The 22,425-nt window shown below is 58.5% G+C and overlaps 1 protein-coding gene and 1 long non-coding RNA gene across 2 annotated transcripts; one reads left to right on the forward strand and one right to left on the reverse strand.

Moving 5' to 3' along the window:
- Nucleotides 1-1,631: 1,631 nt before the first annotated feature.
- Nucleotides 1,632-22,134, reverse strand: MMP15 (matrix metallopeptidase 15). The gene is made up of 10 exons (XM_031458355.2): nucleotides 21,371-22,134; nucleotides 10,379-10,527; nucleotides 9,586-9,714; nucleotides 8,222-8,529; nucleotides 7,733-7,894; nucleotides 6,565-6,818; nucleotides 6,089-6,227; nucleotides 4,958-5,108; nucleotides 4,705-4,820; nucleotides 1,632-3,613 (listed from the first exon to the last, which is right to left on the reverse strand). The coding sequence occupies exons 1-10, from the start codon at nucleotides 21,530-21,532 to the stop codon at nucleotides 3,147-3,149; spliced, it is 2,037 nt and encodes a 678-aa protein (XP_031314215.1). The 5' UTR covers nucleotides 21,533-22,134; the 3' UTR covers nucleotides 1,632-3,146.
- LOC116154860 (uncharacterized) lies at nucleotides 8,449-12,786 on the forward strand. Its single transcript, XR_004138908.2, has 3 exons — nucleotides 8,449-8,535; nucleotides 11,134-11,278; nucleotides 11,614-12,786. It is a non-coding gene; the product is annotated as an uncharacterized LOC116154860 (long non-coding RNA).
- Nucleotides 22,135-22,425: the final 291 nt, after the last annotated feature.

Here is a 22,425-nt window from a genome sequence, read left to right on the forward strand (position 1 = left end):
CTGTGCAAAAGCTGAGGAAAAGAGGCTGGAAGGGAGCACGCCAAGCTGTCAACACTGGCTGGGGGAGTGATAGCGACTTATGTTTTTCTTCTTCTTGTTTATCTATAATGTCTTAATTGTTTCACTTGGGAATTAGCAAAATATAAAGAAACAAAAGATGCTGAGGGAATGGGGGCTGGCAGGAGCCCAAGGTGAGTTTAGGTTACAACTTGATTAAAAAAACAAAAACACTGTAAGGATATGGGCTCCTGTTTAATCCTGGGGAGGAGAGGTGGGGGTCACTGGGGCTGCTGGGCTGTCTGGGGATGGGGGAGGCAGGTGCTTCACCCTCCTCTCCTCCCTCAGAGACCCTCACACATCTGGGTCCTCAAGTGAGAATAAATAGGGCTCTTGAGATAGGCTGTTCCTTCAGCCACTGGGTTTCTTTGAGATTCTACCAGAGAGCTTGGGGGTGGAAGCCTCCTCCGGCAGTTTCCTGAGGAGGTGAGGTCTCTGCCAAGTCTCTCCTCTGGCTGGGCTCTGAGGAAGAGCTCAACCAGAAGTCCTTTCATCCTGTCCTTTCTTGTCCCTGTGCCCCCACACCGCCCTCCACCTTCCCCGTGGGCCTCTGGGCCTCTGGGTTACCCTAAGGCTTCAGGCAAGAGTCAGACCCGGTGGGGTCCTGGGGCTTCTGATGGTGTCTGCTGCCCCCTTCCCCCACCCACTCTGTGCCTCCCACCAAAGCCCCTAGGGTTGGGGGAGCCCCCAGGCCATTTCCTAGCTGAGCCTGAGAGGCCTCTGGGGCTTCTGATGGCCAGCATTTCCTACTCTCCTCAGCCAGTTTTCAACACAAAGAGAGGAAGGGGCGGGATGAAGAGGGCTGGGGATGGGGTGCGCAGCTGAGGGGAAGGGTGGGGCCTGGAGCAGGTTGGAAGACCCTGCCCAAGAAGCTGTGGGGGCCTGGCCTCCTCCATTGGTGAGCATCACATTCCTGGGTGCGCAGGCCAGCACCCAACAGGCTGGGCCCAGAGATCAGACGTGGTGACCAAGGCTCACTAATGCTCAGACCCGAGAGTCAGTGACACGTGTCTCCTGCTTTCCTGGGCATCACCTGTCCCCTGCCCAGGGTGAGATTTTCTGCTTCTTCAAAGATAAGAAGGTAGATCTTGGGTGTCCCCTCACCCTCTGAGCAGAGCATATGGTGAGGAGAACTTTTGGAATTCAAAGTGGCATCATTTTCCATCTCTCTTCAGTCCAAGCTGGGTCTTCAGGCTTCCCAGAACCAGTCTGGACAGGTGTGGGAGGGCTGAGGGGCTTGGACTGGTTCTCTCCCATCCTTCCTAGATGTGCAGGGTGTAGGGGAAGCTGAGTTGCCCTTTCTCACCATGAATGAATGATCAGTATATCCCCTACCCCTTCTCTGCCTAGCCACAGCAGCCCCCCAACCCCATCTCCTGCCTCACCTTCCTCTAATCTATTTTGGGCAGCCATCTCCCACTCTTCCCCAGATATCTGCTCCTCCCAGGGCCACAGAACTGGGAACCAGGTCTCTTTGGTGTAGGGGGAAAGTCCCCTAATCCCAGCCTGGACACGTGCCCCTCCAGCTGTAAACTCCATCCAGCCCAAGGCCTCTTACAAAGGAGGCGGACTCGCCGGCTGTACAGTTTAATCAGTGCAGATTATTTACAGAAAGAAACGTATGGGGGTGGACAATGACCCCCTCCCGCCCCCCTTGGCTGGCTCTCCGGTGGTTCTGAGGATGGAGAGGGGGAAGAAGCAGCTGGACCCGCACTGGGAGCCAGCCCATGAGAAGCCCCTACCCCCAGGGGCCCAGGGGATTCTGGGTGTCAAACCTGCTTGCTCAGGGCTGCAGGAAAGTAGAGGGGACAGAGCCGGCTGTACAGTACCATTTCCCACAGCAGCCTCGCCTCCTGCTAACTTTGGGAAGGAAACGTGAGCCCAGGAGGAGGTGTCTCCAGGCTATCTTGGGCTCCTTTGGGAAGGCTCACTAGCCCCATCCTAGTCTGTGTGAGGGGACAAGCTGCTGGCTTTCCCTAGCAGTATCCCTGCTCCCAGTGCCCTGGGGGACAGGGAGCTGGAAGGGAAGAACCCCCAAGCCTAGTGGGCACGCGTCCGTGAACATCTACCACCTCAGCTTGGGCACCCATCAGCCCCCTCTCTTCCTGGGAGAGCTCGGACACTGGCAGCTGAGCCTGAGGCTGGTGGGGTTCTGAGACCCCTGAGGATGGTGGTGTGGGTGACAGAGGGTGGGAGGGGGCTCATAGAAAGAGCCCATTTGGGTCACAGCTCAGAGAGGAGACAGTGGGCAGGGTGTTGGAAGCCCAGCCTGCGTGGCGAGGCCGGTGCTACCCTTGGGGGAAGGGCCTTGGCAGACCCCATTTGGTCCTTGGTAAGGCAGGCCCAGGGCCCCTTCTCCAGAGAGGGAAGGAGATGTGGGCTCGAGGGGTACAGGGGAGTTAGAGGCTTCTGGCCCTGGGCTGGCCAGGGGTCGGGTGGGGTGGGGTTCTTAGGCACAAGGAACCCAGGCTGCTGGGGTTATCAGAGGTGGGGTGGGAAGGAACCAAACCTCAACAGGACTCACGCTTGGTCAGTCCCCTCCCCTCCCCCTCTGGCCTGGGGCTGCCCTTGGGTGAAAGCTCTTCTTCCTAAGACCAGAGAGACTCAGTGGGGTAGAGACCAGTTAGGCCCCACCAGGCTCCAAATCTAACAGAGCCCAGAGTTCTGGCCCTGTGGTGCTCACACTGAAGAACAGCCCTTCAGTCATTCTTCCAACTGGGCCTTCTGCCCCTCCGCTCCTCTGGCTGTGAACAAGCCAGGGGTGGGGGATGGGGTCTAATTCCCTGTCTGGTGCAGAACTACAATTAGAAAACTCTAACCCTCTGCCCTGAGGGACTGCCCAGTCAGGAAAGTAGAAAGAAATGCTCAATTAGTGTGCAAAAAAAAAAAAAAAAAAGATACCTGGGCATAAATAAACAAGGGGACAGGGCTGGCAGGGATGTTGGAGGGCCTGGAGGAGCCTCCACCCAGAGGCTGAGGGAGCCACCGAAGGCTCTTGCTGAAAGGCCCCAGGAGCCATCTCAGAACCACAGGTGCGGCCAGCCCGGCCCCTTAGCACCGTGAGGAGCAGGAGGGGCTGGTGCGGAGGGTCAGACCCACTCTTGCAGGGAGCGCTTGCAGTAGAGGAGCATGCGGGGCGCACCCTTGCGCTGCATCTGCACCAGGGCGTAGGTGAGGCCCAGGATGCAGAGCAGCAGCAGCAGCGGGGGCACCAGCACCATCACCATGTTCACTGTCCGAGTGACCTCCTCCATCTGCACCACCACTCGGCTGCCTCCGTCCTCGTCTGTCCCCGCCCCGAAGTCCCCCTCTCCACCACCCGGGCCTGCCTCATGGCCCTCCTCGCCCTCCTCGCTATCACCGCCCACCCCGGGCTCTGCACCCCCATCAGGGTTGAAGGGTGGACGGGCCACGTCGGGCCATCGGGGCCCTGGCTCCACATGCTCCTGGCAGCCCATGAAGTCCCGCAGGATGGACTTGGGGTAGCCGGGCTCCATTCGCAGGCGCTCATTGTCAAACTTCCAGTACTTGGTGCCCTTGTAGAAGTAGGTGTAGGCTGCAGGGGCAAGCAGGCCAGAATGGCGTCAGGCTGGGCCCCGCCCGCCGGCCAGATACCCTCGACGAAGACCAGAGTGTGCTGAAGGGGCCCCGGCTTTAAAACACTGTCCTTCTCACTTACTTCCTTGGGCATTTTCAAATTTGTCCCTTCCCAACTGACAGGAGCCAGACCAGGCTCAGAGAGGAATGAGGTATAGGTCAAGGGCATGACCAGAATCTTGTGCTTCCTGGCTGGGCTAACATTGACTTGTGCAGGGCAAAGAAGGGTACTATAGCCTGCTGGGTTGGTGGCTGGAATCAGGGGACCCAGGCCTGGCTTCCCTCTGCACTAGAGAGGCCAATGTCTTGCTCAAGGCCACATGGCCAGCCTGTATCGGACCTGGAGTGGAGCCCAATGCTGCCTTGGACCAGCTCTCTGGCCTTGGGCACTCTTCGCCCATGTCCCTTTAACCCCAAGAAGGGCCAGTTTTGAACTACCAGGTCTGTGCTCAGCTGAGTACAATTAGATCAGAGCAGTCGCAGAGTGATGCCGTCACGCGCAGAAGGGAAGCCATATGACCTGCCTGAGTGTTAGCAAAGCCTGCTGGGTCTCCCTTGAGCCTGAGAACCTGAAGGCTGAGAACCAGGGCTGATGAGTTTTCTTAAACTCACAGAGACCCTGCTGGAGAAATAAAAGCCACAGCTCCCTGTTGCACAGTTATAACGACAGAGATCAGGCTTCCCTGCCAGGTGGGTAAGGGGGCATCCTGGGAGGACTTTTGCCCCCTTCTGCTCTGGATGGGGAGCAAGGCAGCTCTCAGCACCAGCTCTAGGCACAGGCAGGCCTGGGCTGTACTCTTGACTCCATAATTTCCTCGCTGTGGGATTTGGGGCTCTTTACGCAAGCTCTCTTTGGCCTTTGTAAATGGTGACAGTGCAGGGAGACCATGAAGATCATGCTCCAGAAGCTTCCAGCCCAGGGCCTGACACAGCCATGTCTCCCAAACATGCCATCATGATGCTGGTGACCTCAGGCAAGCCCTACCCACTGTGTGTGGAGGAGGGGAATGGTGAGTGCTGGGCAGACTGGGAGGGGGCTGGCTCTGGTACCTGCATCATTGCTCAGGAAGGCCCCTTTAGGGGAGGCAGGAATCCCCTGCCACACACTGATGGGCTTGGGGTAGCCAGGGTCTCCACGCTGCGTGTCCTCGTTGAAGCGCCAATACCTGTGACCAAAAGCACCAGGCTGTGGGCCAGTGTGGGCCTGGGAGCCTGGGCCCCAGAGGTAGTGAGTTCTTTCTGGGGAGGCCTGAGGGTGGGGGGCCCAGTTGAGTCCTTTTCCCTTTAGAAGAGGGGCCCTCACCTGTCCTCTTGGAAGAAGAAGGTGTGACCCGTGGGCTCCCACCAGATAGCTGTGTCGATGCGATCATAGGGAATGTCCAGGCCATAGGAGGTCAGAGGCTGTGGGTAGCCAGGCTCCAGGTTTGCCTCTCGGAAGAGCCAGTAGTGGTCACCTGCGGGAGAGGCCAGGAGTGAGTGAGGACAAGCCTGGAGCCAGGGGCTTGGGCAGGAAGGAGGCATGAGGACTGATATTCTGGGCCCCTAGATCTGTTCACATCCACTTCCACACTCACCCCTGCCCTCCCACACACACACAGTAACACATCCTTGTATGGAGGACTGGCTCTGACACCTACACACCCAGGACAACATACAGGGCAGCCTCGCATCACACACCCTTGGCCCTCACAGATCCTGATGACACTCATTTACACTCATGCAGTTGCCAGCTCACACCTGTAGACACCACACACTCAATCACACTATACACGGGCCTCCATTTCCACCTGAACATCCATGCCCCCACACCCAGTTATTGTACAGAGACAAGAAAGAGGGGGAGCCCTGCATGGCCTCTGGGTCTGGGGGCTGCATCCATGGGGCACCCCAGTGCGTGGCCCAGGGCTGCTCATTTGTAGTCTGAGCCCAGCCCTGTCCTCAGGGACTTCCTGCCTGGTTGAGGCTTGGGCCAGCGGGGCTGGCCGATCCATCACAGGGACTGCCCTCGAGGATCTCTCCCGGGGGCAGGCCTCAGAGGAAGAGCTGGGGGTAGGGAGCTCTGTTGTCTCCACAGACAGACACAGGAACCTGCCCCTGAGAGGGCTTGGGGACCCATTCTTATGAGGAAAGGGCAAGGAAGAGTATAGGAGGCAAGGAAGGAGGATGATGGGGCAGAGCCCCTGTGCTGCAGAAGTTGGACACTCTCCTCCGTCAGGGCAGCCAATGGCCCCCTGGTCCTCTGGACTCTGTCTATGTCCCCAACCCCTGCCTTGCTGCCACAAGAACTCGTCTCCCCCAGAGTAAGCCCGCAGTGGGCAACAGGACAAGATGTGTGATGCGGTCCTTCCCTCTCCTCCTCCCTCAGTTCTGGCTGGATCAGGCCAGAGGTTAGGGCAGAAAGGCTGCCCAGCCCCTCCCACCTACCCCAGCTTACCTTTGAAAAAGACAAAACGCCCATCCTGGCGCTCATAGGCAGCACTGATGTCACTGGGCAGACCACGCCAGAAGTGCCCGATGGGCATGGGATAGTTGTCCAGGACACGGTTATGCCGGACCCGCCAGAACCAGCGGCCCTGGGGAGGGTGTGGGTGTGAGCCAGCACAGCCTGCTTGCTGCTTCAGACTGGGAGAGGCCCCCCCCCACCCCTTCCCAGGTCAGGGAGGGTCCGGGGGAGACGGCTTAGGAAGCCAAGGAGATGGCCCTCAGTGGGGTGTGGACCCCTAGGTTTATTGTATGACCCTGGGCAAGTCCCTTGTCCCTTGGGCTGGTTTCTTCTTGGTCTGGAATCTGATGGCTCCCTGTGGGCTGCACGGTGAGGGAGCGTGGAGGTGGGGCAAGGGTCTTGGGGTGGGGTGCTCTCTGCTCTGAGCCTGGGCCAAGGGGCTGGGGAGGTACAGGCAGGGGCCAGACCTTGAACACGAACATCTCCCCACGCAGCATGGCCACGGTGTCAAAGTCCCCGTCGCAGATGTTGGGACCATACTGGTCAGGCCGCTCTGTGGCTCGGGGCTGGGCTGGGGGGCCTGGCCTTGGGGGCCGCTCCGGCTTCCCGCCTGGGGGTGGTGGCTGAGGGGGTCTTGGGGGCCGATGGTCCGGCCGGCCTGGCCGCCGGGGAGTCACAGTGGGAAGGGGTTGGGTGGGCTGTGGCTGACCATCTGGGGTGCCTGCAGAGGGGCGGCAGGGGGAAGTGAAGGAGTAGCCTTGGAACCCAGTCAGGATTCCAGGTTCTCTTACTTAAAACCCTGGGAGCCTGGGGACCCCAGCCTGGGGAGATCTGTGCCCCATGGGAGGCCCACCCAGGTGGAAGGCCCTATCAGTCCACAGCAGACCCCTCTACCATACCACTCTCACCCTCAGGAGGACCTCCATCCTTCTCCATACAGCCCCCTCCTTGACCTCTCCACACTGAATTGGGTCACTGCACCCCTGAGGCTGCCCTTGGCTCTACCTCCCCTCAGGGACATGCCCCTCAGGATGATAGTCTGCTCCACTGGAAGCTCCAAAAAGCAGTGGACACAAGCAGAGGAGAGAACACGGTTCCCAGGTGGACAGGAACACAGTGAGAGGGCACCTGTCATGTGCCCAGCAAGGGCTTGCCGTGGGCACTGAGTGTGGCCCTGACCCACCAAACTGGGGGCTTTCTTGGGTGGGGCCTGCCTCAAAGGCACTGGGAAGTGATAAACCAACAAACTCAGAGGGGATCCTGGCACAGGCTCAGGCTGGGAGGGCCAGTGGGAGGAATGGGGTCCTGGGATACCAGGGACAGCCTGGGTCTAATGTCACTCAGACTGAGGAGGAAAGAGGGGCAGTGAGGGGCCCTGGGGTCAGTGCGTCCCCTGCGGGCCCCAGCCTGGAGTCACCATGAAGGCTCTGGGTGAAGCCCCTGAGTGAGGGCCAGGACCTGGAGTTGGCCAGCCTTGGCTTGATTTCTAGCACCATTGTTTACTCACTACTAATCGTCTCTGGGCCTGTTTCCTCATATACAAAATGGGGGTAGTGGTAGTATCTATGCTTTGTAGGACTAGGAGTTGAGAGCAGGCATGCAGAAGCCTCCACCATGCCCAAGCCGCCCGCTCACCATAGAGCTGCTGAATGCCCCGGAGGTCGTCCTCGGGCAGCTGGAAGTTGTCAATGTCCATCCACTGATAGAATGGCGCCATGATGGCACTGGGGTTACTTGAGTGCTCCAGCCCCAGTGCGTGGCCCAGCTCGTGCACCGCTACCAGGAAGAGGCTGTTCCCTATGGTGGGGGCGGCAGCACAGTCAGCTCTGGCCCAGCCCAGGACCTGGCCACCCCAGACCCCATGGGATGAGGGGGTTAGAGAGCCTGCCTTTGCTTTACTCTTAGAGGAAGCTGAGATGCTCTGACTTCAGGTCTCCAGCTTCTGCATCTGAAAAATGGGTACAATGATCCCTTTCCTTTCCTACTAGCCCCTGGAGATGGTGGAACAGCAGACTGAGAACAAGTGTCACTGCTCTTGAGAACTGCCCAGGAGATGTTCTCCCCTCCCAACCCTGCAGCTCCAGCTCTGCCTCCCGTGTCCTGACCCTGACCAATTGTTCTCACCATGCAGGTCAGTGCTGGAGAAGGTCCAGGGCTCATCTGCATCGAAATGGGTGTCCCCACCCAGGCCAGGGCCAGGGAAATAGGCGTGGGCCAGAAAGCCACCTGTGCCATCAAACGGTGAGCTGTCGCCGTGGAAGCCAGAGGCAAAGAGTACCATGATGTCGGCCTCCTTCTGCCGACGCAGCCGGATGTCCTCGTAGGGTACCTCCTGGAAGACCAGGGGCGTGGCCTGCTCCCACACACGGAAGGCCCGGCGCACCGCCTCCAGCGAGTGGTACCAGCCCAGCTTCTCTGTGTAGTTCTGGATGCTGCAGGTGGGTGGGGACATGTGTGAGTGCACCCAGGGCCTGGGGCTGCTGTCTACTGCTAGCACACATTGGTTTGGGGGTGGGGACACACGGTCTCAAGGAAGATGCATAAGATCTGAGCTGGTTCCCAGACAATGCGCATCAATATCAACTGTCAGTTCACCTTGATGTAGATTTGAAAAAAAGAACCAACAGGTCAAGGCTGGGAATTCATTCAGGTATCACTGAGTAAGGCTGCATTGTGCCAAATAAGCTTATTTTAAGAAAGAAGAATATTGAGTAAATAAAAGTATAGGTGATATATAGCCAAGAGAAAGACCTAGAAAGTGGGATGGAAATGGCTGAGGTGCAGAATACACGAGCATGCACAGGATAAAAGCATGATGAGGCCTGGTATTTCCCACATAAAGCAGATTAAGCGTCCGTGTGCTGGCCAGATCTCCATCTGGTTGGCTCATGAATTCATTCTGGGGGAATGGGTCTAAGTGACCTCAGGGAGATGAAGCTGCAGGTGAGGTCATGGCTAGACTGGAACAGGAAGAAGGACCTTTGGGGACTGCCATGTGGCTGGAGGCTATGAGGGGTTTCTTGCCAAATGACTCAGCAGAATGGAGGAAGGTGCCTGAACCAGGGTTTGTGCAGGTGACTTGCTGCCTGCCCACTGGACAGTCCCTGGATTCCGGCACTCTGGGTCTCTCTGGCCCTTCAGATGCCTGAAACCCCCAGTTTGTACTGGTGCAGGAGCTCATCTTGGTCAATGAGGCCAGCCCTGGGCTTCTGGCAAGTGGGAGGAGGGAGGAAAGAACAAAGCAGATGCAGCTTGAAGGGTCCTGACCTCCTCTGGAGGGAGAATGCCTATGGGGTGCGCCAGTCTCATCAGCATGGTATCGGGATTGGACTGTCCAGGCTGGCACCCTGGGGTGGGCTGCTGGGGAAGGAAGCCTTCCACACAAGTCCACTGGGAAGCCCCAGGCCTCAATCCAGGCAGAGAGAGGAGCCAGTACCTTTGGGAGATGGACTGGGAGGGATGCCATCCTGGGTAGCCGGGGTCCATACCTGAAGGTCAGGTGGTGATTGTTCCACTTCCTCCCAGTGAGGGCGTAGCGCTTCCGTCGCCGCCGCAGATTGGCTTTCACGCGTGTCCCAAACTGGTCTGGCACCCCACAGCGGGGCCGCTTCATCCACCTGGGTGCACAGAGCCTCCCCTCAACACGCCTGCCTGTTCAGCTCTGCCTCTTCCAGGCAGTCCACCTTCTTCCACCCTCCCACCCCGGCCTCCAGCTGCCCCGTATATGAGTGTAGTGGGCATGGGAGACATTCTAAGCTTCGATTTCCTCTTTAGGAAAACGGTACAATGATCTTTTACTGGATGACTGGGTGCTCAGCAGTGGCTCTGCCAAGGTGAGCCCCTTTTCACCAATATCACCCAGAAGTGGGAGGAATTACCCCTGAGGCCTCCTATCCCTGGTACCTTATGCTCTGTGTATGATCATCAAGAATGCAGCTTTGGGGTATATCACCTCTGTTAGATTCAGAATAAGGCTTAGCTAGGATGTCCCAACCACAGCATGAATGCTGCGCCTCCCCATTCCCATGCCTGTGCAGACATCACTAATCAATCCTATGCTTTCACTGCTGAACTGGGCTTTGGCCTCAGGAGCTTTCTCAACACAAGGCTGCAGGCAGCCACTCCTAACTAATCAGACCTAGCACAGAGGATCAAACAATTTGCCATCTCTTATCTAGGCCACTCTTTTCTGGAAACTGCACATGCTAACCCTCGTCAGAGCAGGCCAGAAGGAGGTCAGGTGCCGGTGGGGTCTGGGAATGGCCTGACGGAGGGACTCACGTCTTGGTCTCTTCGTCGAGCACACCAGTGACAGGGATCCCGTAGAAGCGCTGCATCTCGGCGAGGGCCGAGGCCAGGATCTGGGTGGAGCGCATGGTGGACATGTGGCGGCTGGGCTGGGGCAAGTAGCCATAGAGCCGCAGCCAGTTCTGCAAAGGAGAGGCCACGACCTGGTCAGCAGGTCCCGGCACCGCCACCTCCAAACAAGCACGGCCTACATCCCACCACGCCTCACCACCGCCACTGCCCCATCAGAGCGGCCATCATCTCCTGCGGGTGACTCTGTGAGCCTCTGTACCACTCCCCCTGCTTCCACCTCCTATGGTCTGTTCTCACACAGGAACTGGAACAAAAGACCTTCACAAGTTAGGCCTGGTCAATCCCCTGCCTAGAATCCTCCAAAGACGTCCCATCTCAGAGGAAAAGCCAGTTCTTACAGGAACGACCCAACCCCAGCTCTGCTCTCAGACCTCACTCCTATCATCCACCCCAGCCAGGCTTGCTCTTGTCTCAGGGCCTTTGCACTTGCTGTTCCTGCTGCCTGGAGTGCTCTCCCCCAGACATCGGCATGGCTCACACTCTCATTTTCTTTAGGTCTCTGTTTCATCACCTTATTGGAGAGATGTTCTCTGACAAATGTAAAAAAGAGGCCCACCTGCTACACCCTGTAATCTCTCTCCTCCTTCCTGTACTTGTCACCATCTGACACACTGTATGTTTCACTTAGGTGTTTATTGTTTGTCTTCCCCATTAAGATGGAAGCTGTGTCTATGAGGACAGCCTACAGGAGCCCCTCCAGGATGTACTGCACTGCACTGGCTCCTCCAGGATGGCCCTCTACCATTACAGGCAGACTGCTGGGGACCCTACAGGGTTCAGAACCTCTTGAGTTCTCACCAAGTAAGAAAGCTTGCTCCTTTGCTCCCCAACAGACCCTAAACCTTCTGGAACAAAAGCAGATGGGTTCAGCAGCCCACCCAGGCCCATAAGGGTGGGGCAGGAGGCCTGAAGTCCATTCTTTGCTCTACCACAAACTGTTCTCTCTGGGCCTGAGTTTCCTCATGTGCAAAACAGGGAGCCATCGGGTTATTGCGGGGTGAGGTGTGAGAGAGACAGCCCTGGAAAAAGCAGCTGGAACACAGTGAGGGTGCCTGTCCCCTTCAGACCTTGCTGGGCAAGTCTTCTCATCCAACTACCCATCTGTCCATTGTTTGTCTGTCTGTCCACCCACCTAGCCAGCCATCCTGCCAGATGTTTCTGAGCCAGGTGCCATGCCAGCTGGAGGCTGTGAAGGACTATGGCTGAGGCATCCTGACCTCAGGGCTTACAGTCTCCCTGGGGAGACCCAGTGCCCCCACAGAGTGAGGAATTCACACCTGCAAGACTGTGAGCAGGCATGACCATTGCAGTCAGAACCAGAGGACGGGATCTCCAATGAGAGAAGCTGAGCTATGGTAAGACGGGGACTCAGCCCTGCCACCTTATGCCCCTAAGCCCATGAGAACATGGTGACCACTGTGGGAGGCTGGTGAGCACAGAGGCCAGGGACTGCTGTGGGGGGCCTTGGCCACACAGAGGAGTATCCTTTGAACCTTTTCTGGGTCTCTGAGGGCCCCCAGAGGGACCGGACCTGAAGGCCTGGTCTCTGAGAAGTTCTGGAAGGTGAGGGCTACACATCAAGGGCCCACGAGACAGGATGGTGACTGGACACACGGTGGCTGCTCTGGGCTGACAGCCATGTGTCACATCCAGCTCCTCAGCTACTTGTTTCCTCAATGCCACCCACCAGCCCAGCCCTGGCAGCCGGCTAGGCCCCTGGTGTGGAAGAGCTGCCCACACAGCCGGGCCCAGCGACGCCCAGGCTGCCGCTAGAGGGAGTGAATGCTGAGCCAAAGAGGGCAGCGCAGGGAAACTGCTAGAGCCTGTCGGTGCCCGGCCACAGGTTCAAGGCCCCTCAGGGCCCTGGGCAACAGTCATAGAACAATGAGGCAGAGACAGGGAGCTGAGGAACAACCACGGCTCTGGGGACAGGCAGAGCTGGGGACCAATCCTGGCCCAGCCGTTTGGCCTTGCCGTGTGTGTGTGTGTGTGTGTGTGTGTGTGTGTGTGTGTGTGTGTGTGTGTGTGTGTGTGTGTGTGTGTGTGTGTGTGTGTGTGTGTGTGTGTGTGTGTGTGTGTGTGTGTGTGTGTGTGTGTGTGTGTGTGTGTGTGTGTGTGTGTGTGTGTGTGTGTGTGTGTGTGTGTGTGTGTGATTCAGTCCATAAAAGAGGGTTGTATCGGGATCTGCCTCACCTCCCAGGTTTCTGTGAGGATGAAGTGGGGAAGCCAGAGGAGTGCTCGGCACTGTGCTGGGCAAAGCAAAGTGCTCAATAAACGTATGCTTAATAGTAGAGGCCGGCCCTGCTGCATTATTCCTAGCATGGTAGTCTTTTGCCTCTACCAATAGGGTGAAAGGGTCCAGGCTCCAACAGGGCAGCCTCAGGTGGGGGCGGGGCAGCTGGGGAAGGCAGGAGTGACATCCCTCACAGACCCTCTCCCCCTCTGGCCCAGGGCTCCTCCTCCAGCTCCCCCAGACATTGGCAGTGTCGAGAGCGCCCTCCCTGTTCTCAAGCACAGGAGACCTTTCCTGAAGCTCCTGTGTGTCTGTAACACGGGCAGTCCACCACCCTTAATGGTCAGGGTTTTCCTGAAGAAGCATGGAGGGATCTTGAAGGTGAGGCTGTGATGCTAGACCAGCTCTAACAGTGAAAGGAATCCAGCTGGAGGTGGGGGGAGAATTGGGGCTGCCTGCTGACAGATGAGGGCACCTCTGCATCACCTATTTGCATAAGGTAAAAATATCCTGGGGAGCGCAATCACAGGCCACCAAGGGGCTGATTATCTGTGTCTGGCGAGTGACAGGAGGAGGGCGGGGTGGGGAGGTGTGGGGGGTGGGGGGAGGCTCAGGCTGGGGCCCTGGGGAGAGGAGGAGGGAGCCAGGCCTGTCTGCAGTGAAGAGCTCCAGAGCCCAGCAGAGTGGATGGGGCAGAGGGGCCCCTTCATTACTGTGGGCAGCTCAGGGCTGACGGGAAAGGCCCAAGTGTGCCAGGGAAACCAAGAGCTTCCATGTCTGTATCAGCCAAGCCTTCCTGGTGACAAAGGCCTCCCGGCCACTGCCTGGGTAAAAAGCCGAGGCAGAGGACCGGGGACAGGGGTGGGCTGGGCTGAAACAGAGCCTTGGCACAGAGTAGCCGAGCCCCGAGACAACAAAGCGAAGGAGCTGACAGAGCCCGCCTGACAGGCAATGTGCTCAGAGCTGACCACAGAGTGTCAGCCCGCCTACCCTACCTGCAGGGCTGGGGCTTTTCCTTTCTCTGCTGCCCAGGAGGAAGCTTCCCACCATCCTGCTGCTGTGCTAAGTGTGACAAGCCCAGGAAATGGTGGGAAAGAGCATGGGGGGCACAGGTGCTCAGCAGGTACTGCCCTAACTCCAGCCTGCTGAGGGCTCTGCGGCCAGGGGACAGAAGTGGGCAGCGATCCCCAGGTCACCGCTGACCCCCCAACCCCGTCTCAAAGTAGGGGAGGGGCTGTGCTCAAGCCCCTGCTGCTCCTACCAGTAAAGACTGTCCCTTACCTAAGGTGCTTTTTCCTCCCTGTCACGTAGAATCTCGCAGGCAGGGTGAGCCAAGCAGATGAACCTTTGTTTCTCAAGTGGGGAAACCGAGGCCCAGGGAGTTCAGTAAGTGTCAGAGCAGGGGGGCCTCCTCCACAAGGGCCATTGTCCAGTGGGAGACCAGGAAGTTTCTGAAGAGAGAGCTCTGGGGCCAGGAGGCCCCTGCCTGCCTGCAGCCCAGGGTGGGAGGCTGCTGCTGCAGGAGACCCCACCCATCCTGGTTCTTTCAGCCATTTCTTTCCTGAGCTCCAAACCCCATCCCTTAAGTATGTATAGATGCATCTGGCGAGTGGCTGGCCCAGACAAGGAGATGTGGGGCCATCAAGAGTCTGAGGGGAAGGCCCCTGTTCCCTAGAGGAGGCCATAAATGCAGCAGTCAAGGGCTGAGAATCTGCTGGGGGCCAGGCTATCCACTTTTGCCACCCCATTCAATGCTCACAAGTGCCTGATCCCCATTACACAGCAAGATTCAGAGAGGATGAGTGGCCCACCCAGGGGCACACAGCTAGTCTATGGCCAGAACTGGAGCCTGTAAGTAGTGCTACTGGACCAGGCTCTTTGTGAAGTAGCACCAGCGGCTCTTGGCCTGAGGCTGGAGACGCTGGGTTCTGGCCCTTCTCGGGAACAGTGCCCAGCACAGCACTGGGGGAGGGTGTCTAATCCTCCCCACACTGCACATCCCCGGCTGGGTGTGGGCGCTGGGCCACGTCAGCAGGGCTGCCCCCCAGGACTGCTGAGACAACGCCAAGGCAGGCCTGCAGGGAGGGTGAGTCTGGGAAGGAGCCGCCAGATCAATACTGTGCATTAAGTAGCTGTGGGGGCGGGGGCCAGCACCCGGCCTCTGCCACCTCAGCCAGCTCCTCCTGCTCAGATCAGCAGAGCCCCCTCCCATCCAGCCTTATCAGACCCTGTGTGATAAGGACAATCTCTCCTGGCTCTGCTCAGCTTCTGTTACCCATGGCTCTCTCTGCAGGCCAAGCAGACCCTGGCAGGGCTGCCCAGACAGGCACAAAAGGTGTCTTGTCAGGTCCGCCAGCAGTAGACACAGACCTTTCACAGTAAAAGGTGTCCTGAGGTCCTTATTGTGCCCGTCACCTTACCCCCATCCCAGTCTGAGGGAGCAGGCCAATGCCTCGCCTGGCTCTGCGCTCCTGGCCATGCCAGGCATCGGGCCTGTGCTGAATGGGATGATGAGTCCTGGGGAGCTGGATGGAGAGGCAGAGTGTGCACTCCAGAACCATCGTGTCCACACCTGCCCGTTTATCAGCTAGGTGACCCCAAGCAGGCCCTAGACTCCCCCAGTCTCAGACTGGGAGGGACCTCAAGGCCATCATCCAGCTACCTCACTGAAGCCTCCATGGACCACACTGGGACCACGGGGACCCCTGAAGAGGTGGGCGCTCACTGTCGCCAAGGTAGTGCATTCTGTCTTTGGGCGGCAATGTCTATTAGAAGGCTCTCCCTCAGGCTGGAGCAGAAATCTGCCTCCCAGTGACATCTGCCCCTTGGTACAAACTACTTGTCCACATATCAGGCCTCTGAGTAGTGGAAGAGGGCTAAGACATCTCTGAGCCCCCAACACTTACTTGGCAACATGGGGTCCCAATTATAGCTGCCACATTGAGTTGAGAGCACAGATGTCATAACTAGTCCCAAGGCCAGTGAAGAAAGGGGCACCAAGCCAGGCCACCCCATCCTTCTTGGGTTTACTCCCTTTAGAGGCAGCATGGTCCACGTTTAAGCAGTTCTAGAAGAACACATTTGCTCATTTGTGGTTCAAATCTAATCCCCCAAGATGGGAAAGTTGCAGGTGGGGAAGGGGCTCTGGATGGTGGGGTGGGGAGAACCGGTGGGGTGGGAGCTGTCCAGCCAGGGAAGCAGGAAGGAGATGGATGCCACTTCTTTACCGTGTGGCTCCCAGCCTGCCCTGCACTCCTGAACCTAGAGGGAAAACAGACAGGTCCTTTGGCCAGTGGGCGGGCAGGGGTGGGGTGAACAGAACCCTGTTTGCTAGTGGTTTCGGGTTGGCTGGGGGCCAGACCTGGGGCCTTACCTGGAAAACCCCCTGTAGGTGTTGTCTATTCCGTGAGGCTGCCTTCCAGGCAGAGCCTGGGTGGCTGCACAGGTCAGGGGAGGGCTCCGGGCTCACGTGGCTGAGGGCAGCTCCAGCCTGGCGGCACTTCCAAAGCATGACACGCGGGGCTCTGACCTGCAGCCTTTAACCCAGCGTGGGGGCTGGGAGCTCAGGCTCAAAGCCACACTGACCAGGTTTAAATCACAGCTCTGCCACCACCTCAGGCTGGGGAATCAGGGTAGTTCCTCTCACCTCAGAGTCTCAGTTTCCCTTTCTGTACAATGGGGTCATAAACTTACAACGTTAACACCAGGATGAAATGTGAAAATGCTTACAAAACACCCCTAGGCCCTGCCCAGGATAGAACTGAGTATGTTGAAGGTGTTCAACATAATACCTGGTCTCGCTGGGCCCAACGTGAAGGACACAGTGCATAGCGTTCGGCATTTTATACATAAATGCACTAAATTTCCCCAATAATTCCATCCAGTAGATACTATTACTCATCTCATTTTGTAGATAAGGAAAGTGAGGCTCAGACAGGTTCAGTGACTTGCCCAATAGCAAATGCCACCTGCATCTCACTGTCACTGCTATGTTTGCCGCTGTTTTGCAAGAGCCTCCTGTGGATCAGGAGCCATGCTCATATGTCCCCTCTGGGGTGGCAGTTGCTCCTGGGAGAAGGACATGGTGGTGTCCAGAGCTAAGGGCTGGTCCTGGAGAGCCGATCCAGCCCTGGCCTCCAGGCTCTGTGGCTATCAGATGGGGCATTGCTGAAGGCTGGCTACTGGCTAGGACCCAGATCCCCATCTATCTGTCCAGACACTGGAGGCTGAGTTGGGTCTTTTTGCTCATTTCCTGCTGTTCCAACAGGGAAGTGGGATCTGGGAAGAGGGATCCCTCTTTGTCTCTCTGATCCAGGCCCATCTTATACAGCCCTGCTGTTCTTGCCCAGGGCTGCAAAGCCTGCACAACCTCCCCTAAAGGGCCCAGGTGTCCCTCAAACCAGTGGTTTTCTGGGGGCTGACTTGATGGTGGGGGGGGGGGTCCAGCTAGAAGGCGCCTATTGTGTGCCTCAGGCCCGAAGTGTTCAGCTACCTTCAGGATCCCAGGTCCTCACATTCATCTGTGGAGTCCTCCCAGGACTCTGAGATGGAGAAGGAGTCAGCAGAGAGCCCCCAAGCCCTCTCTGCTTCTCCTGACTCAGAGAACACCTCTCCATGCCCAAAGCAGAGCTGGGCATGGGGCTTGGTTTTTGCCTGAGTGGCCAGCTGTCTGAACTACATAAATCTTGGGACAATACTGAAGATGCCAACTGCCTTAGTCCACCTGGCTGCTATAACAAAAATACCATAAGCTGGGTGGCTCATAACAACATTTATTTCTCAGTTCTGGAGGCTGGAAGTTCAAGATCAGGGTGCCAGCATGGTCAAGCTGGTGAAGGCGCTCCTCCTTCAAGCTGCAAACTGCCAACTTCTTGCTGTGTCCTCACATGGGGGAAGGGGCAAAGGAGCTTTTTCAGACAGTTTTTATAAGAGCGCTAATCCCACTCATGAGGGCTCTGCCCTCATGACCTAATCACCTCCAAATATAATCACCTTGGAAGTTAGGTTTTGACATATGAATTTTGGAGGGGATTCAGTTGATAGCACTAACTTTAACCTGAGCTGGGAAGCAGTGGCCTTCACAAGGACACTGGCAGCTGGCCTCAGGCAGAAGTCACACTCCCAGCTGGGCAAAGGTGCCAATGGCAGGGAACAAGTAACAAAAGGGGCGTGGAGGGGTGGCCAGAACCAGGCACTCAGCAGGGAGAGGCTTTTCCTTGCCGGGCAGCATTGCTGTTCTGAGGTGGCATCAGAGAACATGGGCAGGATTTGGAGGGATTTAGAGGAAGTCTTCTTTGGGGGACCTGGGTGTGTTTCTACATTGTTTCCTCTCCACCCTCCTTGGGGTGGGGCAAAGGAAGGCGTTTGTGTCCAGGAGTCAGAATGGGCAGGTCAGGTGATAGGCAGACAAGGAGCACACACTGGGCTGTTCTTTGCAAGGAGGCAGCTGACTGACTAGACCCAGGGCAGCCCAAACATAGGGCCCTGGCAAAGGGCTGGGCATGAAGGGCAGAGCCCAATCAGATCCTGGGTCCTTGGCAGTGCCCATCAGCTCAGTTCTCTAGGTTTTGAAATAGTGTGGAGAGGAGTGGCTTGTTAGTGATAAGAGAACAGACCAAAAAGCAAAGAGGGAGAAGGAAGGAGAGACGATGCAGCTTCTATAGGTTGCCAAAGACAAGGCCCTCACATTAACCCCTTCTCCTCGAGGGTGGGCAGGGGGGCCCCTGCAGTTTCTGCTCCACAGTTAGGAATGGGTACTAATAAGAGGGCCTCAGTGGGGCCCCAGGGACCAGCATGGAAGTGTGGAGTCTGGAACACAAGAAGCCTGGGGCTGCAGCTCGCCAGCCAGACCTGAAGGTCAAAAGCAAAATTCGAGCTTTTTTGCTCTCCTGCTCAGCTGCCAGGTACGGGCAAGGAAGATATGCAGGAGACTGTTCAGAGAAGATGGGTGTGCCCATGTTTTAGTGGCAGTGGGACCACACCTGTGAACTCTTTAAGCCTGAGTCACCTCCATGGGGTGAAGGCAAGCCAGCTAAGGACCCAGAGGTGTGTCTGGGGAGGAGGAAGAAGGGAAAGTGTGGAGAGACCAAAGCTTCTCCGGGTGAAAACCAAAGGCACTTAAGTGGGCTAGGAGGTGCTGTGGCCAGAATGAGCAGGACAGAGATCTGAAGGGGAGACTGGACTCAGGTTGGGGAGGCCAGGAGCTACAGCTGGTACCTGTCAGGCAGGGCTACGCAGGCAGAATGGCTGGAGACTGGGAGCTGACAGCCAAGGGAGGGAGTGCGACAGGGCAGAGTAGCTCAGCGGTGGCTTCCCCAAGGAAGACAGCCTTCTCCAGGCTGGGGCCTGGCAGGTTGCAGGTGTCTGCTGGCTCCTAGCACATGCCAGACTCCCTGATTCCTTAGTCTGATGAAACCACTCTGGTTTCTGCCCTGTGAGGGGGAGAGAGGGAGAGGGTCTGGCCTTGGCTCAATTGCCAAGCTTCTCAGAAGGTCCCAGTCATGACCTGACCTGAGGTCTGAAGCTGTGGTCAAGGACCAAAGCCCTGCTCCAAGGGATGAGGGCTCTGGACACAGGGTGAAGCCAGGCCCAGGAGTATCTGAAGCTGGTCCTTAGATAGTGTAGATCTGGGAACAATTTTCCCACAGCCTTGGGGCAAATAGGCTGGCTGCTGAAGCCATTCAACTCTTTGGGCTCTAATCTGGCCAGACTTAATGCAACTCCAGGGAACAGCCTGCACCCCGAAGCCAACTCTAGGATCTGGGATAGCCCATCTGTCTCTAGCCCTCCATCTACGCTGGCTTCCAACATTCAAGGGTCTCCTGTACCTTCCAGAGTTTCTTCTAGCAACAGCCCAAATCAACTTTTCTCCCGAGGAGAGGGGCTGCAGGTCAGTCAGAATCTTTAGCCAGTGTCACCACAGGTGTAGGGCCATGACCTGTGGCCCCAATACAGGCCCTGGGCTATGGGTACTCACTCAGCTGGGAGAAGAGGTGGGTGATGGAGTAACAGAAGCAAAAGAAAGAGAGAATGAAGGCCCTCAGAGCACAGGTCCCAGTGCCCCAGCTCCTGGCCATCTAAGATGTGAATTCACAATGCCTGACCACCAAATTCCTGTTTGGTTCAGAATAGCTTTCTGTGCAGAGATGCCATTCCTAAATAGATTATAAACTCCTCAGGGGTGGGTCTGTGACTTGCAGTTCTTTGGTATTCACCTCCAGAGAGTGGCAGGTGGGCCCTGACAGCACTCTCTACCCAGTACCTGAATGGCAGGCTGAAGGACAATCCCCACCAGCAGGAGCCTCCTATAAGCCCCTGTCTTTGTGAATGGGGGAAGGGAGTGGAAGAGCTGGACTGGGCTGGAGCTGGGCTCCAACTCTGCCTCCTGCCAGGGCCTGGCTCCCTGTAGCTTTCCCTGGCCAGGCCAGAGAGGGAGGGCAGAGCAGGTGGGGAACTGGCTGGGAGGTGTAACTTGAGCTGGGAGGAATTCCCTGCCCTTCCTCCGTGCTTTTATTAAAGTAGGGCGGGGAAGGGCAGGCTTCCATCGGAAAAATCTCCCAGGCAGCCGGGGAGGTGGGGAAGCTGCCGGGGGCTGGGAGGGAGCACCCGCCTGGCTGCAAATAGAAACGGGACTCAAGCCTGCAGCAGTACAGGCGGCAGGAGGCCCCGGGCGGGCTCAAGGGCACCCAGGCCCGAGCCTACTGGAGCCCGCGCAGAGGCGGGTGTCTCCCCGCCACGAACCCAATTCTCTCTTCTCTGGGGCGGGGAACAGGGTCTTGGAAGTAGGAAAAGAACTCGCTTTTGCCCTGGGTCAGTGGAACTGGTGCCCTTACTGTTCCTGCTCGGGAGGACGGCGCTCGGCGACCCCAGCGAGCCAGGGGCGCTGGCTGGACCCAGTTCTGCGCCAGGAGGCCGCGCCTGATTACCCGCGGGACAGATCCAGAGATGGGCATCCGTAGGGGTGTCAGGCGGACTCCTGGAGAAAAGATAGATGTTCGGAGTCCGCCCTCTTGGACCCGGGCCTTGGTGTAGGGGTGCTAGTGGGAGAAAGCGCCGGGGGTGACAGGATCTCCGTCTTAGATCCCACCTGGCCGTGGCGCGGCTTGCGCGCAAGAGCCCAAGAAAGTCTCCAAAGCGCCCCCTCAATCCTGCTGCCTCGGAGGTTCGCACCCCTCCCCCTATCCCGGCCTGCATGCGCGGCTTTGTGCCACCCAAACTAGAGGCTACCTAGGTGGGAGCGCTGCCTGCTTTGTCCAAGCCCCCCCCCAACAGTCCCCTCCCCACTCGCAAAGAACGTCACTGCGCGTCCGCAGGGCTCTCGAGGAATCAGACGTCCGGGAGGGAGGGAAGGAGGGGAGCAATGGCTGGGCCGGCAAAAGCGGTTCCTGGGACGCGGGCTGGGAAGGATCAGCGCCTAGGGCAGGGCAGTAGGGGTAGAGAGTGGGCGCAAGCCCTACGCCCTCCAGGGTTTGGGAGAGGCGCACCGCCAAGGGCCAGCTGGGGAGGGGCAGCTTGCCCGGTCCCCTTTCTCCCCATCTCCGGGACAGGGTCTCACCTCCGCGCCCTTCCCCATCCCTCCACGCTTCAGGCTGCGGGCGTGGCTCTCTCCCAACCTCCAAGTCCCCCAACCCGCCTCAAAGGGGCTGGACGGGGGACCTTACCTCGGCATTGACTTCTGCGTCCTCCGCCGCTGCGCCGCGGCCCAAGCAGCCCAGAAGCACCAGCAGCAGAGGCAGCAATCGCGGCCGCGCCGCCGCTTCCCGGCCTCCAAGGAGACAGCCCGCCCAGCCCAGCCGTCTGGGCGCGCTCCGGTCGCTGCCCATGCTCTCGGAGCCCAGCCGGGCCCGGAGCGCTGCAAGCGGGGATCGCCCGCTCACCGGCGCCGGGTCCTCGCACTCGGGTCGGAAACTTGCGACGCTCCCTGGCTCCTCGCCCGGCGGGCGCGCGGCAGACCTCCCGGTCGCAGTCGTCGCCGGAGCCACTTAGGTCTCCTCGACAAATTCCCACGCCCGAGGAGAAGCGGGCCGGGCAGGTCCCGCCGCGCAGAGCCGGCCCACGGGGGAGAGGGAGGGCCGGAGCCGCCTGCCGCGGGGTCCAGCAGCCTCGGCTCCCGGGGCCGGGCTCCCGAGAGCAAGCGCAACTCCTGAGCCTTTGTCTGGCTCAGCGCTCCGGCCGCCCTGTCCCGCGGCGCCCCCTGCGCGCCCAGCTCCTTCTGTCCATGCCCGGGGCCGGGCGCTGCCCAGAGCGCGCGCCTCTCGCCCGTGGACTCTGCTCGCCCCGCGCCCGACCGGGCCCGGGTCGCCGCACAGTCCAGGGATGAGGCGCAGGGAGCCGGTCGGAGCGAGTGAGCTAGCCAGGGAGCCAGCGCCTGACGTTCACAGCGAATTCCGCGCAGCTCCAGGCGATCCCGGCCCTCCTCCCTGCTCTCCACCGCCGCCGCTCTTAAAGGGCCAGTGCTCTCTCAGCGCGCGGACCCGGGCGTGGACCGGGGGCGGTACCTCAGCCAGAGGCTTCTTGGTAGCAGGTGCCGGCGGTGGAGCTGGACAGGCGACCCTTTTACTCTTCCCAGACCTGGGGTCCTCCCCAGCCCGCCCCTGTCACTCCCATCCTTGATTTGGAGGAGCCGGGTAGAACCCCCCCAAAGCGGCCCGCCTCACAGAAGGAGGGGCAAGAAGAAATGAAGACTTCTGTTTATCCCGCCTAGTGGGTGGGTGGG

The sequence above is a fragment of the Camelus dromedarius genome, chromosome 9 (genome assembly GCF_036321535.1).
Source record: "Camelus dromedarius isolate mCamDro1 chromosome 9, mCamDro1.pat, whole genome shotgun sequence".
Classification (NCBI taxonomy): Eukaryota; Metazoa; Chordata; class Mammalia; order Artiodactyla; family Camelidae; genus Camelus; species Camelus dromedarius.

What these genes read in the sequence shown, in the direction of transcription:
- MMP15 (XM_031458355.2), bottom strand. Translation starts at nt 21,532, where the DNA reads ATGGGCAGCGACCGGAGCGCGCCCAGACGGCTGGGCTGGGCGGGCTGT. An exon ending in CTCCAGCACTGACCTGCATG is followed by an intron (nt 7,895 to 8,221) that starts GTGAGAACAATT and finishes CCCCCACCATAG; the next exon opens with GGAACAGCCTCTTCCTGGTA. An exon ending in GCGTTTTGTCTTTTTCAAAG is followed by an intron (nt 5,109 to 6,088) that starts GTAAGCTGGGGT and finishes CCTCTCCCGCAG; the next exon opens with GTGACCACTACTGGCTCTTC.